The following is a 14,578-nucleotide window of genomic DNA, read 5'->3' as shown; positions in this document are numbered from 1 at the left end:
ACCCAGACACTAACCCAGACCCTAACCCAGACCATAACCCCTAACCCAGACCATAAACCCTAACCCAGACCATAATCCCTAACCCAGACCATAAACCCTAACCCAGACCATAAATCCTAATCCAGACCCAGACCATAAACCCTAACCCGGAAAATAAACCCTAACCCAGACCATAAACCCTAACCCAGACACTAACCCAGACCCTAACCCAGACCATAAACCCTAACACAGACCATAATCCCTAACCCAGACCATAAACCCTAACCCAGACCATAATCCCTAACCCAGATCATAAACCCTAACCCAGACCATAATCCCTAACCCAGACCATAAACCCTAACCCAGATCATAAACCCTAACCCAGACCATAAATCCTAATCCAGACCCAGACCCTAACTCAGACCGAGACCATAAACCCTAACTCAGACCGAGACCATAAACCCTAACTCAGACCGAGACCATAAACCCTAACTCAGACCGAAACCATAAACCCTAACCCTAACCCAGACCATAAACCCTAACCCAGACCATAAACCCTAATCCAGACCCAGGCCATAGACTCAGACCATAAACCCTAACCCGGAAAATAAACCCTAACCCAGACCCTAACCCAGAACCTAACCAGACCCTAATCCTAACCCAGACACCAACCCAGACCCAGACACTAACCCTAACCCAGAACCTAACCCAGACCCTAATCCTAACCCAGACCATAAACCCTACTTAAACCAGAACCTAACCCAGACCCAGACACTAACCCTAACCCAGAACCTAACCCAGACCCTAATCCTAATCCAGAACCTAACCCAGACCCAGATACTAACCTAGACCCAGACCATAAACCCTAACCCAGACCATTAACCCTAACCCAGAACCTAACCCAGACCCTAACCCAGACCCAGACCATTAACCCTAATCCAGACCATAAACCCAGACCCAGACCATAAACCCACCATAAACCCTAACCCAAACCCAGACACTAACCCTAACCCAGAACATAACCCAGACCCAGACACTAACCCAGACCCTAATCCTAACCCAGACCCTAACCCAGAACCTAACCCAGACTCTAATCTTAACCCAGAACCTAACCCTAACCCAACCCAGACAGCAACCCTAACCCAGAACCTAACCCAGAACCAGACCCTAACCCAGAACCTAACCCAGACCCAGACCATTAACCCTAACCCAGAACCTAACCCAGACCCTAATCCTAACCCAGAACCTAACCCTAACCCAGACCATAAACCCTAACCCAGACCATAAACCCTAACCCAGACACTAACCCAGACCCTAACCCAGACCATAAACCCTAACCCAGACACTAACCCAGACCATAACCCCTAACCCAGACACTAACCCAGACCATAAACCCTAACCCAGACCATAATCCCTAACCCAGACCATAAACCCTAACCCAGACCATAAATCCTAATCCAGACCCAGACCATAAACCCTAACCCGGAAAATAAACCCTAACCCAGACCATAAACCCTAACCCAGACACTAACCCAGACCCTAACCCAGACCATAAACCCTAACCCAGACCATAAACCCTAACACAGACCATAATCCCTAACCCAGACCATAAACCCTAACCCAGACCATAATCCCTAACCCAGATCATAAACCCTAACCCAGACCATAATCCCTAACCCAGACCATAAACCCTAACCCAGATCATAAACCCTAACCCAGACCATAAATCCTAATCCAGACCCAGACCCTAACTCAGACCGAGACCATAAACCCTAACTCAGACCGAGACCATAAACCCTAACTCAGACCGAGACCATAAACCCTAACTCAGACCGAAACCATAAACCCTAACCCTAACCCAGACCATAAACCCTAACCCAGACCATAAACCCTAATCCAGACCCAGGCCATAGACTCAGACCATAAACCCTAACCCGGAAAATAAACCCTAACCCAGACCCTAACCCAGAACCTAACCAGACCCTAATCCTAACCCAGACACCAACCCAGACCCAGACACTAACCCTAACCCAGAACCTAACCCAGACCCTAATCCTAACCCAGACCATAAACCCTACTTAAACCAGAACCTAACCCAGACCCAGACACTAACCCTAACCCAGAACCTAACCCAGACCCTAATCCTAATCCAGAACCTAACCCAGACCCAGATACTAACCTAGACCCAGACCATAAACCCTAACCCAGACCATTAACCCTAACCCAGAACCTAACCCAGACCCTAACCCAGACCCAGACCATTAACCCTAATCCAGACCATAAACCCAGACCCAGACCATAAACCCACCATAAACCCTAACCCAAACCCAGACACTAACCCTAACCCAGAACATAACCCAGACCCAGACACTAACCCAGACCCTAATCCTAACCCAGACCCTAACCCAGAACCTAACCCAGACTCTAATCTTAACCCAGAACCTAACCCTAACCCAACCCAGACAGCAACCCTAACCCAGAACCTAACCCAGAACCAGACCCTAACCCAGAACCTAACCCAGACCCAGACCATTAACCCTAACCCAGAACCTAACCCAGACCCTAATCCTAACCCAGAACCTAACCCTAACCCAGACACTAACCCTGACCCTAACCCAGACCATAAACCCTAACCCAGACACTAACCCAGACCCTAACCCAGACCATAAACCCTAACCCAGACCATAAACCCTAACCCAGACACTAACCCAGACCTTAACCCAGACACTAACCCAGATACTAACCCAGAACATAAACCCTAACCCAGACACTAACCCAGACCCTAACCCAGAACATAAACCCTAACCCAGACACTAACCCAGACACTAACCCAGACCCAGAGCCTGAAGTGAAGGATATATGTCCTGGTCTTCTTCTGCAGTTCGTCCTGCCAGAGGTCGTATCTCTTCAGTTCGTGTTCCATGACATTCATACACAGAGCTCCGATTTTATAGTGGGTCACCAGCCCATGGAACTGGGAGAAACTACATGGAGATAGAAGGTTAAGGGTTAGAGGATTAATACTGATATACTATAGGGTTAGAGGATTAATACTGATATATTATAGAGTTAGGATTAATACTGATATACTATAGGGTTAGAGGATTAATACTGATATACTATAGGGTTAGAGGATTAATACTGATATATTATAGAGTTAGAGGATTAATACTGATATACTATAGGGTTAGAGGATTAATACTGATATATTATAGAGTTAGGATTAATACTGATATACTATAGGGTTAGAGGATTAATACTGATATATTATAGAGTTAGAGGATTAATACTGATATACTATAGGGTTAGAGGATTAATACTGATATACTATAGGGTTAGATGATTAATACTGATATACTATAGAGTTAGAGGATTAATACTGATATACTATAGGGTTAGATGATTAATACTGATATACTATAGAGTTAGGATTAATACTGATATATTATAGAGTTAGAGGATTAATACTGATATACTATAGGGTTAGGATTAATACTGATATACTAGACTAAATATACTATAAGGTTAGAGGATTAATACTGATATACTATAGGGTTAGATTTAATACTGATATACTATAGGGTTAGATTTAATACTGATATACTATAGGGTTAGAGGATTAATACTGATATACTAGACTAAATATACTATAGTATAGGTCAACTGTAGGCCACGGAACTGGGAGAAAGTAGGGACAGAACAGGGGACAAGCAATTCATATACTGGAGGAACACTACTACCCAAATGGCTCTCTTTTTCCTGTATGATCAGTGGTGACATTTCCTGTATAATCAGTGGTGACATTTCCTGTATGATCAGTGGTGACATTTCCTGTATAATCAGTGGTGACATTTCCTGTATGATCAGTGGTGACATTTCCTGTATAATCAGTGGTGACATTTCCTGTATGATCAGTGGTGACATTTCCTGTATGATCAGTGGTGACATTTCCTGTATAATCAGTGGTGACATTTCCTGTATAATCAGTGGTGACATTTCCTGTATGATCAGTGGTGACATTTCCTGTATAATCAGTGGTGACATTTCCTGTATAATCAGTGGTGACATTTCCTGTATGATCAGTGGTGACATTTCCTGTATAATCAGTGGTGACATTTCCTGTATAATCAGTGGTGACCTGTCATTCAGGGCAGTTGGGGCATGTTATTTTAGCATTAATACGTGTCATAGATCAATTTGCAAACCATGTTTAAACAAATCTATATATCATCAAGTTAATAAAGTCGCATACAAACATGGTCTCTTTTTTGCGTTCTTGAATAAGGCATTTCCAAAACACAGGTGTTTCAGCTCAACTCAATGCATTCTGTGGTGGTGGGCCAGCCAGTGGAAAATACGGAGCGCAGGGGTTGGTAATGTTCTCTAGTTGCGCCGTGATTGGCTCAGCGTTCTGTCACTCATGGAGACACTACGTCACCGCAACATCTACAGGGAGAGCTCGAAAATTCGAGCCCCTTGGGTGCTGCCATAGAGTTATATTAGAAGTGCCCATCCAAGAAGGCTCAAGGTCACTGGCCACAGAGAAACGACGTCAAATCTTTGATTGGACTGTCAACATCAAGCTAGACAAGCAGTCATCATGAATCAAGTCGACAATCAACTTGCAAATCCTTTTCAATCCTTGTCATATGAAGAGAAATCATGAAGAAAAAGTATAGTATCGGTGCTCATCGGCCATAAACATCACACAACAAGTTGGAAATCGCAAATTCAACAATGAGTGGCTTGGAAGGAATCCGTGGCTAACTGCAAGCATTGTAAAGCAAACATTAGCCTGCTATTCAGTGGAGTGGGTGTGTGGTCCAAGTCTGGGTTTAAGGGTCTCTTTTCCAAGCGTAAAAGGATAAACATTCAACATTGGCCGTGCTGTCCATCCAGCATGACTTCATGACTTTCAAAACAACTGGAAACTCGGGAACTGGGAACTGTCAGACTTCAGTGAGTTCAAGACAACTGGGAACTCTGGGGGGCGAGCTCCGACTGGGAAAATATGTTTTGAATGGTCATCCAATTCGGGATTCCAAGTCGGGAACTCGGACATCTTTCTAGAGCTCTGACCTGAAGATCACTGACATCATGTTTCAACCTTGTTCTCCAGTTGTCTTGAAAGCACCATTGTGTGCCGCCCTATGGGACTCCCAATCGAACCAGGGACTGTAGGGCTGGGTGTCTCAGGCTCTATCAGATCCTCCTCTCCACCCTCTCAGGGATGGACGTCTCAGGCTCTATCAGATCCTCCTCTCTACCCTCTCAGGGCTGGGCGTCTCAGGCTCTATCAGATCCTCCTCTCCAACCTCTCAGGGCTGGGCATCTCAGTCTCACACTCTTGGATTTCAGCCTACCCGTGGAGAAAATCTGTGTCTGCACCATGTACTCTCACTACTGGTGTCCCCCAGGGCTCGCTTCTAGGCCCTCTCCTCTTCTCTCTATAGACCAAGTAACTCAGCTCTGTCATATCCTCACATGGTCTCTCCTATCACTGCTATGCAGATGTCACTCAAGGTGGCGACACGCATCTTTGCGTGCCTGGCAGATACCCCAGCTTGGATGTTGGCCCACCGGCTCAAGCTCAACCTCAACAAGACAGAGCTGCTCTTCCTCCTGGGGAAAGCCTTCCTGCTTCAAGACCTCTCCATCACAGTTGACTCCAAGGTGTCCCCCTCCCAGAGTGTAAAGAACCTTGGCATGACCCTGGACAACACCCTTTCTTTCTCTGCAAACATCTAAACAGTGACTCGCTGCTGCAGGTTTATGCTCAACAATCGGGTTCCCCAACTGGCAGAGATGCATCAAGTCCAATGGTACAGTCTTTAGGGAGTCTCAGCAAGGGATTGAACTCACAACATTCCAATCTCCACAAGGCCACTGAGTTCATCTGGATCAGAGCGTCTGCTAAAGGACTAAAATGTCTATGTAACATGTGAGCCAAAAACCCACCTTTAGCTATCGAAGCTAAAAACCCACCTTTAGCTATCAAAGCCAAAAACCCACCTTTAGCTATCAAAGCTTAAAAAACACCTTTAGCTATCAAAGCCAAAAACCCACCTTTAGCTATCAAAGCTAAAAACCCACCTTTAGCTATCAAAGCTAAAAACCCACCTTTAGCTATCAAAGCTAAAAACCACCTTTAGCTATCAAAGCTAAAAACCACCTTTAGCTATCAAAGCTAAAAACCCACCTTTAGCTATCAAAGCTAAAAACCCACCTTTAGCTATCAAAGCTAAAAACCCACCTTTAGCTATCAAAGCTAAAAACCCACCTTTAGCTATCAAAGCTAAAAAAACCCACCTTTAGCTATCAAAGCTAAAAACCCACCTTTAGCTATCAAAGCTAAAAACCCACCTTTAGCTATCAAAGCTAAAAACCCACCTTTAGCTATCAAAGCTATCAAAAAAAACCCACCTTTAGCTATCAAAGCTAAAAACCCACCTTTAGCTATCAAAGCTAAAAACCACCTTTAGCTATCAAAGCTAAAAACCCACCTTTAGCTATCAAAGCTAAAAACCACCTTTAGCTATCAAAGCTAAAAACCACCTTTAGCTATCAAAGCTAAAAACCCACCTTTAGCTATCAAAGCTAAAAACCACCTTTAGCTATCAAAGCTAAAAACCCACCTTTAGCTATCAAAGCTAAAAACCACCTTTAGCTATCAAAGCTAAAAAACCACCTTTAGCTATCAAAGCTAAAAACCACCTTTAGCTATCAAAGCTAAACCCCACTTCTGCTGTCAAAGATAAATCTCACCCACGTTCCAGTTGGAAACAGAATAATTCATGACTAAGAGAAAACAACTCTTAGTTTTCATATCAGTCTCCGGTTATTTCCATCCTTTAATGGTCCTGTGACAGCGGCCCGATGTAGCTGGTAATCACTGCTTTCTGAGAAAATGTTTGGAGCGTTTTGGTGGTTTATTTTAGACAATCACCCCTTTTCTGTTCTGAACCAGATGAAGCAATTCGACAACAGGATAATGACAGCGCAAACAGTTCATTTTATTTTTCTCCTCTGAATAAAATAATAGACTTGTATTCATTAGAGGTTCTGTGTTTCTCAAGTGGAGAAGTAGACTGTATTGGATATATAATAAAGTTGAATCAGATTAACAGCAGGTGGCTGCCTTCAATAAGCCTGAATAGAGTTGTAGCATTCACACTCCACTAACACAGAATGGAACACCAGAAAAGCAAAAGGCCTTCTGAGTAAAGCCGTCTTATAAAGTATCAGATGGGGCAGCAGGTAGACTAGCAGTTAGAAAGGCCAGCTAGCAACCGATGGGTTACGAGTCAACAGGACAAAGTGGTCTGTCCCAAATCTGTCTCTCCCCTCTCCTACCTCTTCTCCCCTCCCCTCTAGTATTTACCTGGAGAAGCAGAAGAAAACATAGATGATGGTGGTGGCAAGCTCAACACTCTGCTTCCAGTCCTCCCGCAGCACTCTGGCCAGGGCTCCTAGAGCCGTTTCTACAGGACAGAGAGACAGACACACAAACAGAACCTTAGACATACGGACCAGAGCAGGGCCACTGTCCTGATGGTTTACACTTTAATGCAATGTTATGCATATAGTGCAAGCCTTCTCCGTCTCTCCCCCTCTCCTTACCATTCTCTAGTAGTTCCTCCAGGTTGACAGGGTTCCTGGCCAGGTGTAGGATGAGTGTAGCCCCTTTCACCTTCTCCTCCATACCTTCATACAGCAGCTCTACATACTCTTCCACCTTGTTGATGTTAGCCTCCTCATCTATCTAGAACAGAGAGACACCATGTTGACGTTAGCCTCCTCATCTATCAAGAACAGAGACACCATGTTGACGTTAGCCTCCTCATCTATCCAAAACAGACACCATGTTGACGTTAGCCTCCTCATCTATCTAGAACAGAGACACCATGTTGACATTAGCCTCCTCATCTATCTAGAACAGAGACACCATGTTGACATTAGCCTCCTCATCTATCTAGAACAGAGACACCATGTTGACATTAGCCTCCTCATCTATCTAGAACCGAGACACCATGTTGACATTAGCCTCCTCATCTATCTAGAACAGAGAGACACCATGTTGACGTTAGCCTCCTCATCTATCAAGAACAGAGACACCATGTTGACGTAGTTTCTACAGGACAGAGAGACAGACACACCTAGCCTCCTCATCTATCTAGAACAGAGACACCATGTTGACGTTAGCCTCCTCATCTATCTAGAACAGAGACACCATGTTGACATTAGCCTCCTCATCTATCTAGAACAGAGACACCATGTTGACATTAGCCATTCTCATCTATCTAGAACAGAGACACCATGTTGACATTACCCTCCTCATCTATCTAGAACAGAGACACCATGTTGACATTAGCCTCCTCATCTATCTAGAACAGAGACACCATGTTGACGTTAGCCTCCTCATCTATCTAGAACAGAGACACCATGTTGACGTTAGCCTCCTCATCTATCTAGAACAGAGACACCATGTTGACATTAGCCTCCTCATCTATCTAGAACAGAGACACCATGTTGACATTAGCCTCCTCATCTATCTAGAACAGAGACACCATGTTGACATTAGCCTCCTCATCTATCTAGAACAGAGACACCATGTTGACATTAGCCTCCTCATCTATCTAGAACAGAGACACCATGTTGACATTAGCCTCCTCATCTATCTAGAACAGAGACACCATGTTGACATTAGCCTCCTCATCTATCTAGAACAGAGACACCATGTTGACATTAGCCTCCTCATCTATCTAGAACAGAGACACCATGTTGACATTAGCCTCCTCATCTATCTAGAACAGAGACACCATGTTGACATTAGCCTCCTCATCTATCTAGAACAGAGACACCATGTTGACATTAGCCTCCTCATCTATCTAGAACAGAGACACCATGTTGACATTAGCCTCCTCATCTATCTAGAACAGAGACACCATGTTGACATTAGCCTCCTCATCTATCTAGAACAGAGACACCATGTTGACATTAGCCTCCTCATCTATCTAGAACAGAGACACCATGTTGACATTAGCCTCCTCATCTATCTAGAACAGAGACACCATGTTGACATTAGCCTCCTCATCTATCTAGAACAGAGACACCATGTTGACGTTAGCCTCCTCATCTATCTAGAACAGAGACACCATGTTGACATTAGCCTCCTCATCTATCTAGAACAGAGACACCATGTTGACATTAGCCTCCTCATCTATCTAGAACAGAGAGACACCATGTTGACATTTGCCTACTCATCTATCTAGAACAGAGACACCATGTTGATGTTAGCCTCCTCATCTATCTAGAACAGAGACACCATGTTGACATTAGCCTCCTCATCTATCTAGAACAGAGACACCATGTTGACATTAGCCTCCTCATCTATCTAGAACAGAGACACCATGTTGACGTTAGCCTCCTCATCTATCTAGAACAGAGAGACACCATGTTGACGTTAGCCTCCTCATCTATCTAGAACAGAGACACCATGTTGATGTTAGCCTCCTCATCTATCTAGAACAGAGACACCATGTTGACATTAGCCTCCTCATCTATCTAGAACAGAGACACCATGTTGATGTTAGCCTCCTCATCTATCTAGAACAGAGAGACACCATGTTGACATTAGCCTCCTCATCTATCTAGAACAGAGACACCATGTTGATGTTAGCCTCCTCATCTATCTAGAACAGAGACACCATGTTGACATTAGCCTCCTCATCTATCTAGAACAGAGACACCATGTTGACATTAGCCTCCTCATCTATCTAGAACAGAGACACCATGTTGACGTTAGCCTCCTCATCTATCTAGAACAGAGAGACACCATGTTGACATTAGCCTCCTCATCTATCTAGAACAGAGACACCATGTTGACATTAGCCTCCTCATCTATCTAGAACAGAGAGACACCATGTTGACGTTTGCCTACTCATCTATCTAGAACAGAGACACCATGTTTATGTTAGCCTCCTCATCTATCTAGAACAGAGAGACACCATGTTGACATTAGCCTCCTCATCTATCTAGAACAGAGACACCATGTTGATGTTAGCCTCCTCATCTATCTAGAACAGAGAGACACCATGTTGATGTTAGCCTCCTCATCTATCTAGAACAGAGACACCATGTTGACGTTAGCCTCCTCATCTATCTAGAACACAGAGACACCATGTTGATGTTAGCCTCCTCATCTATCTAGAACAGAGAGACACCATGTTGATGTTAGCCTCCTCATCTATCTAGAACAGAGACACCATGTTGACATTAGCCTCCTCATCTATCTAGAACAGAGACACCATGTTGTTGTTAGCCTCCACATCTATCTAGAACAGACACCATGTTGTTGTTAGCCTCCACATCAATCTAGTCAAATGTATTGTTATGATTAGTAGCATTGCTGATGCTAATTACTCACCTCCATTCCTTCAAATGGAGTTAGGTCTCTAGGTTTCACCACTCTCTTCTCTGCTGCAGAGAAATGGAATGATTCACTGGTTAACATAGAACTAAACTGTTATAGCATAGACCTTACAGAGGAATGATTCACTGGTTAACATAGAACTAAACTGTTATAGCATAGACCTTACAGAGGAATGATTCACTGGTTAACATAGAACTAAACTGTTATAGCATAGACCTTACAGAGGAATGATTCACTGGTTAACATAGAACTAAACTGTTATAGCATAGACCTTACAGAGGAATGATTCACTGGTTAACATAGAACTAAACTGTTATAGCATAGACCTTACAGAGGAATGATTCACTGGTTAACATAGAACTAAACTGTTATAGCATAGACCTTACAGAGGAATGATTCACTGGTTAACATAGAACTAAACTGTTATAGCATAGACCTTACAGAGGAATGATTCACTGGTTAACATAGACCTTACAGAGGAATGATTCACTGGTTAACATAGACCTTACAGAGGAATGATTCACTGGTTAACATAGACCTTACAGTGGAATGATTCACTGGTTAACATAGAACTAAAGTGTTATTGAATAGACCTTACAGTAGAATGACACTATAACTGTTTCATAAACTATGGAGTTGACCTATAGTTATCTGTGGTATGTGTTTCAGAGGGGACAGTTGATGTCGATGCTCACCTTTCCCGCTGGCCTTCTTGCGGTTCTGTAGATAGAAGAGCAGCTGCTCCACCTCTGACAGCTTGGAGGGATGGATGAGTTTACACTCCTCAACCACCTTACGGGCCAGGGCTGCAACGTCTGTGTTCGTATTCAGGCTCTTCAGACGAATACTGACAGGGACGGAGTGAGACAGTACAGTAGAATGTAATCGAGGGCAATATAATGGGAATGGGAATAGAATAGAGGGGAATAGAATAGAGGGTAATGGAATATAATAGAGAGGAATAGAATAGAGAGGAATAGAGGGTAATGGAATAGAGGGGAATAGATTAGAATTAGCCTAGCTACATTTCCCCAGCCACATCTCTCAGTTTACCAAAGAAAGTGGCAGAGCCAGACTATTTAAATCACAGACTGTCATTTTAGACCAAAACACCACATATCATTTACACCGTTTGTTGACTGTGCTGAAACCAGGCTTACATCTTCTGACACTTCTTGCGGTCTCCCAGCATCTCGTCTCCGGTCTCTCCAAGGATGGTCGCCTCCACCTCATACTGAACAACCAGGGCTTTCTCTGTAGGGTGCACGTCCAGGCTACCACCCTTCACTTTCCTGCGGTCATCATAAGGAAGAATAATATATTTTAGTTAACTTTTCATTTTAAAATGTACCTTAAAATCAACTAACTTGGCCGCATTTGACTGCAATGCATAAATATGACAGCTAGCTAGTGAGGCTAATATTGTCCACACCCATTGATGGGATGGACTGAGATTTGTTCTCTATCACAGCTGTTGTTGACGTTACCGCATCCGGGCAGATACAAAACAGCATTATTAACAACAACACAATGTCTACATCTAACATTTTATCTTTAAGTAACAAAATAAGTAGGCTACTGTAGGCTAGCTTGCTATACGATTAGCATGCAAATGAACTAGCTAGGTGGTATGCTGCTATAGCATGATAAGGCTTTACATTATTAACATTCCCAGCGAGATACAGAACAGATTGACGAAATGACAACTTCATCTTTACCGTTTCAGATAGCGTGCATCCTCCGACTGCATCTTATGCTCTTTATATGAAACCAAAAGATGCCTTTTTTAAATAGAATCACAGCGAAAATCACTGACCAGGAAACTGTTGACCTCAAGTGGCAGCGATATTAGAATGAACTATCTTTCCCAGAATGCATTGTGTTGGAAAGAGGAAAAGGGCTGGTTTGACACCTTGGTGTTCTTGTGCGCTCTCTACAGGCAAGACACAGTGGCGCAGCAAAATTAAGAACGAACAGTTCATTCCCATGACTGGTTTGAGAGTGACGGGTGGTAATAATGGTCTCACATTGTAGCTAATCAAGAATGTCTTAAATCGCTCATATTGCTATTCTCAGATTCAATCAGGACCTCACTCCTGGAAGTCTCCCCACACATCCACAATCATTTAAAGTTTAAACAAACAGATATGCATAGTGTTACCACGAGGTCCAGTAGGGTGTCAGTCTCTCCCTGTCTAGAGGTCGAACCCTAACCTAGTGGTTAAGAGCATTGGGCCAGTAACCGAAAGCCGACTTGGTGAAAAATCTGTCGACGTGACCTTGAGCAAGGCACTTAACTCTAATCGCTCCTGTAAGTCGCTCTGATCCAGGGCGTCTGTTAAATGACTAGTTGGGGTCAACAGAATACCGCTAAACTACTTCCTGTTTTCAATTATGGATTGGGTGATAACATCATCATGTCAGTGCACCAATTGTAACATCAGGTCTTTAACCTCTTATTAAACAGAGATGGTGACATCAGGTCTTTAACCTCTTATTAAACAGAGATGGTGACATCAGGTCTTAACCTCTTATTAAACACAGATGTTGACATCAGGTCTTTAACCTCTTATTAAACAGAGATGGTGACATCAGGTCTTAACCTCTTATTAAAGCCGTTGAGATGGTAACATCAGGTCTTTAACCTCTTATTAAAGCCGTTGAGATGGTAACATCAGGTCTTTAACCTCTTATTAAAGCCGTTGAGATGGTAACATCAGGTCTTTAACCTCTTATTAAAGCTGTTGAGATGGTGCTTGGCACCACTCTACTAGGACCCTTACCTTCTGGTCTCCCCTTGGTGTGAAGGTGGACTTCTCAACGGTGAAGTGATTGAACATGCTGGAGAAATCACTTCAATAGTGGTAAAACTGTCTCGAAAGAAATGAAAGTTCCTGTTTGAATATTCAGCTCTGTAAGTCAAAATAAATGTCTCTGCTCTGTATGAACACTTTATAATCACATACGATGCCTCTAAAATCCTGCTGTGTAAAGTACATGTACACTGAAATATAATTTATTGAATCAGACAGAATAGGAGAGCAGAGTAAAATAAGGACAGACCACACAAGGTTGAGAAATGTTTAAAGATTAGCTACATTCCTGCAGAAGAGCCTGACTCATCTTTGTTGTTCACCCTTACCCTCACCTGTACCTTATAACCCTAACCCTCTCACCTGTACCTTATAACCCTAACCCTCTCACCTGTACCTTATAACACTAACCCTCTGACCTGTACCTTATAATCCTAACCCTCTCACCTGTACCTTATAATCCTAACCCTCTCACCTGTATCTTATAACACTAACCCTCTCACCTGTATCTTATAATACTAACCATTTTAGAAGCTGGACTTTCAAAGATAGAACCAGATTTGGCAAGTCGGTTAGGACATCTACTTTGTGCATGACACAAGTAATTTTTCCAACAATTGTTTTCAGACAGATTATTTCACTTTGAATTCACTGTATCACAATTCCTGTGGGTCAGAAGTTTACATACACTAAGTTGACTGTGCCTTTAAACAGCTTGGAAAATTCCAGAAAATGATGTCATGGCTTTAGAAGCTTCTGATCGGCTAATTGACATCATTTGAGTCAATTGCATTTGTACCTGTGGATGTTTATCAAGGCCTACCTTCAAACTCGGTGCCTCTTTGCTTGACATCATGGGAAAATCAAAAGAAATCAGCCAAGACCTCAGAAAAAGAATTGTAGACCTCCACAAGTCTGGTTCATCCTTGGGACCAAGGTACCACGTTCATCTTTACAAACAATAGTACGCAAGTATAAACACCATGGGACCACGCAGCGGTCATACCGCTCAGGAAGGAGATTCGTTCTGTCTCCTAGAGATTAACGTACTTTGGTGCGAAAAGTGCCAATCAACCCCAGAACAACAGCAAAAGACCTTGTGAAGATGCTGGAGGAAACAGGTACAAAAGTATCTATATCCACAGTAAAACAAGTCCTATATCGACATAACCTGAAAGGTGCTCAGCAAGGAAGAAGCCACTGTTAATCCACTAACGGTCCGTATGGAGCCAAACGTAGCTGCTGTTCATGTTGGTATCTGTACTGATGGTGTAAAAGCCATGACAGAGAGACATAGTGGAGTGGTAACTCGCATGCAACAGTTGCTCCCGACGCCACTTGGGTACACTGCAGC

At 43.2% G+C, this 14,578-nt stretch overlaps 1 protein-coding gene across 1 annotated transcript in view; it reads right to left on the bottom strand.

The window, feature by feature from the left end:
* Window positions 1-12,283, bottom strand: part of LOC112238595 (kinesin-associated protein 3-like) — a gene marked incomplete at its 3' end in the record, with an annotated part of 37,169 nt that extends 24,886 nt beyond the window's left edge. The window contains 7 exon segments of the mRNA XM_042329264.1: window positions 2,839-2,963; window positions 7,361-7,460; window positions 7,600-7,741; window positions 10,406-10,458; window positions 11,107-11,258; window positions 11,572-11,703; window positions 12,130-12,283. Of these exon segments, the coding sequence (XP_042185198.1) occupies window positions 2,839-2,963; window positions 7,361-7,460; window positions 7,600-7,741; window positions 10,406-10,458; window positions 11,107-11,258; window positions 11,572-11,703; window positions 12,130-12,161 (736 nt within the window).
* Between the last annotated feature and the right edge of the window lie 2,295 nt (window positions 12,284-14,578).

Source organism: Oncorhynchus tshawytscha, linkage group LG10 (assembly GCF_018296145.1).
Source record: "Oncorhynchus tshawytscha isolate Ot180627B linkage group LG10, Otsh_v2.0, whole genome shotgun sequence".
Lineage (NCBI taxonomy): Eukaryota > Metazoa > Chordata > Actinopteri > Salmoniformes > Salmonidae > Oncorhynchus > Oncorhynchus tshawytscha.
Note: the sequence above shows the minus strand (reverse complement) of the source record. Positions and strands in the feature narration are given on the sequence as shown.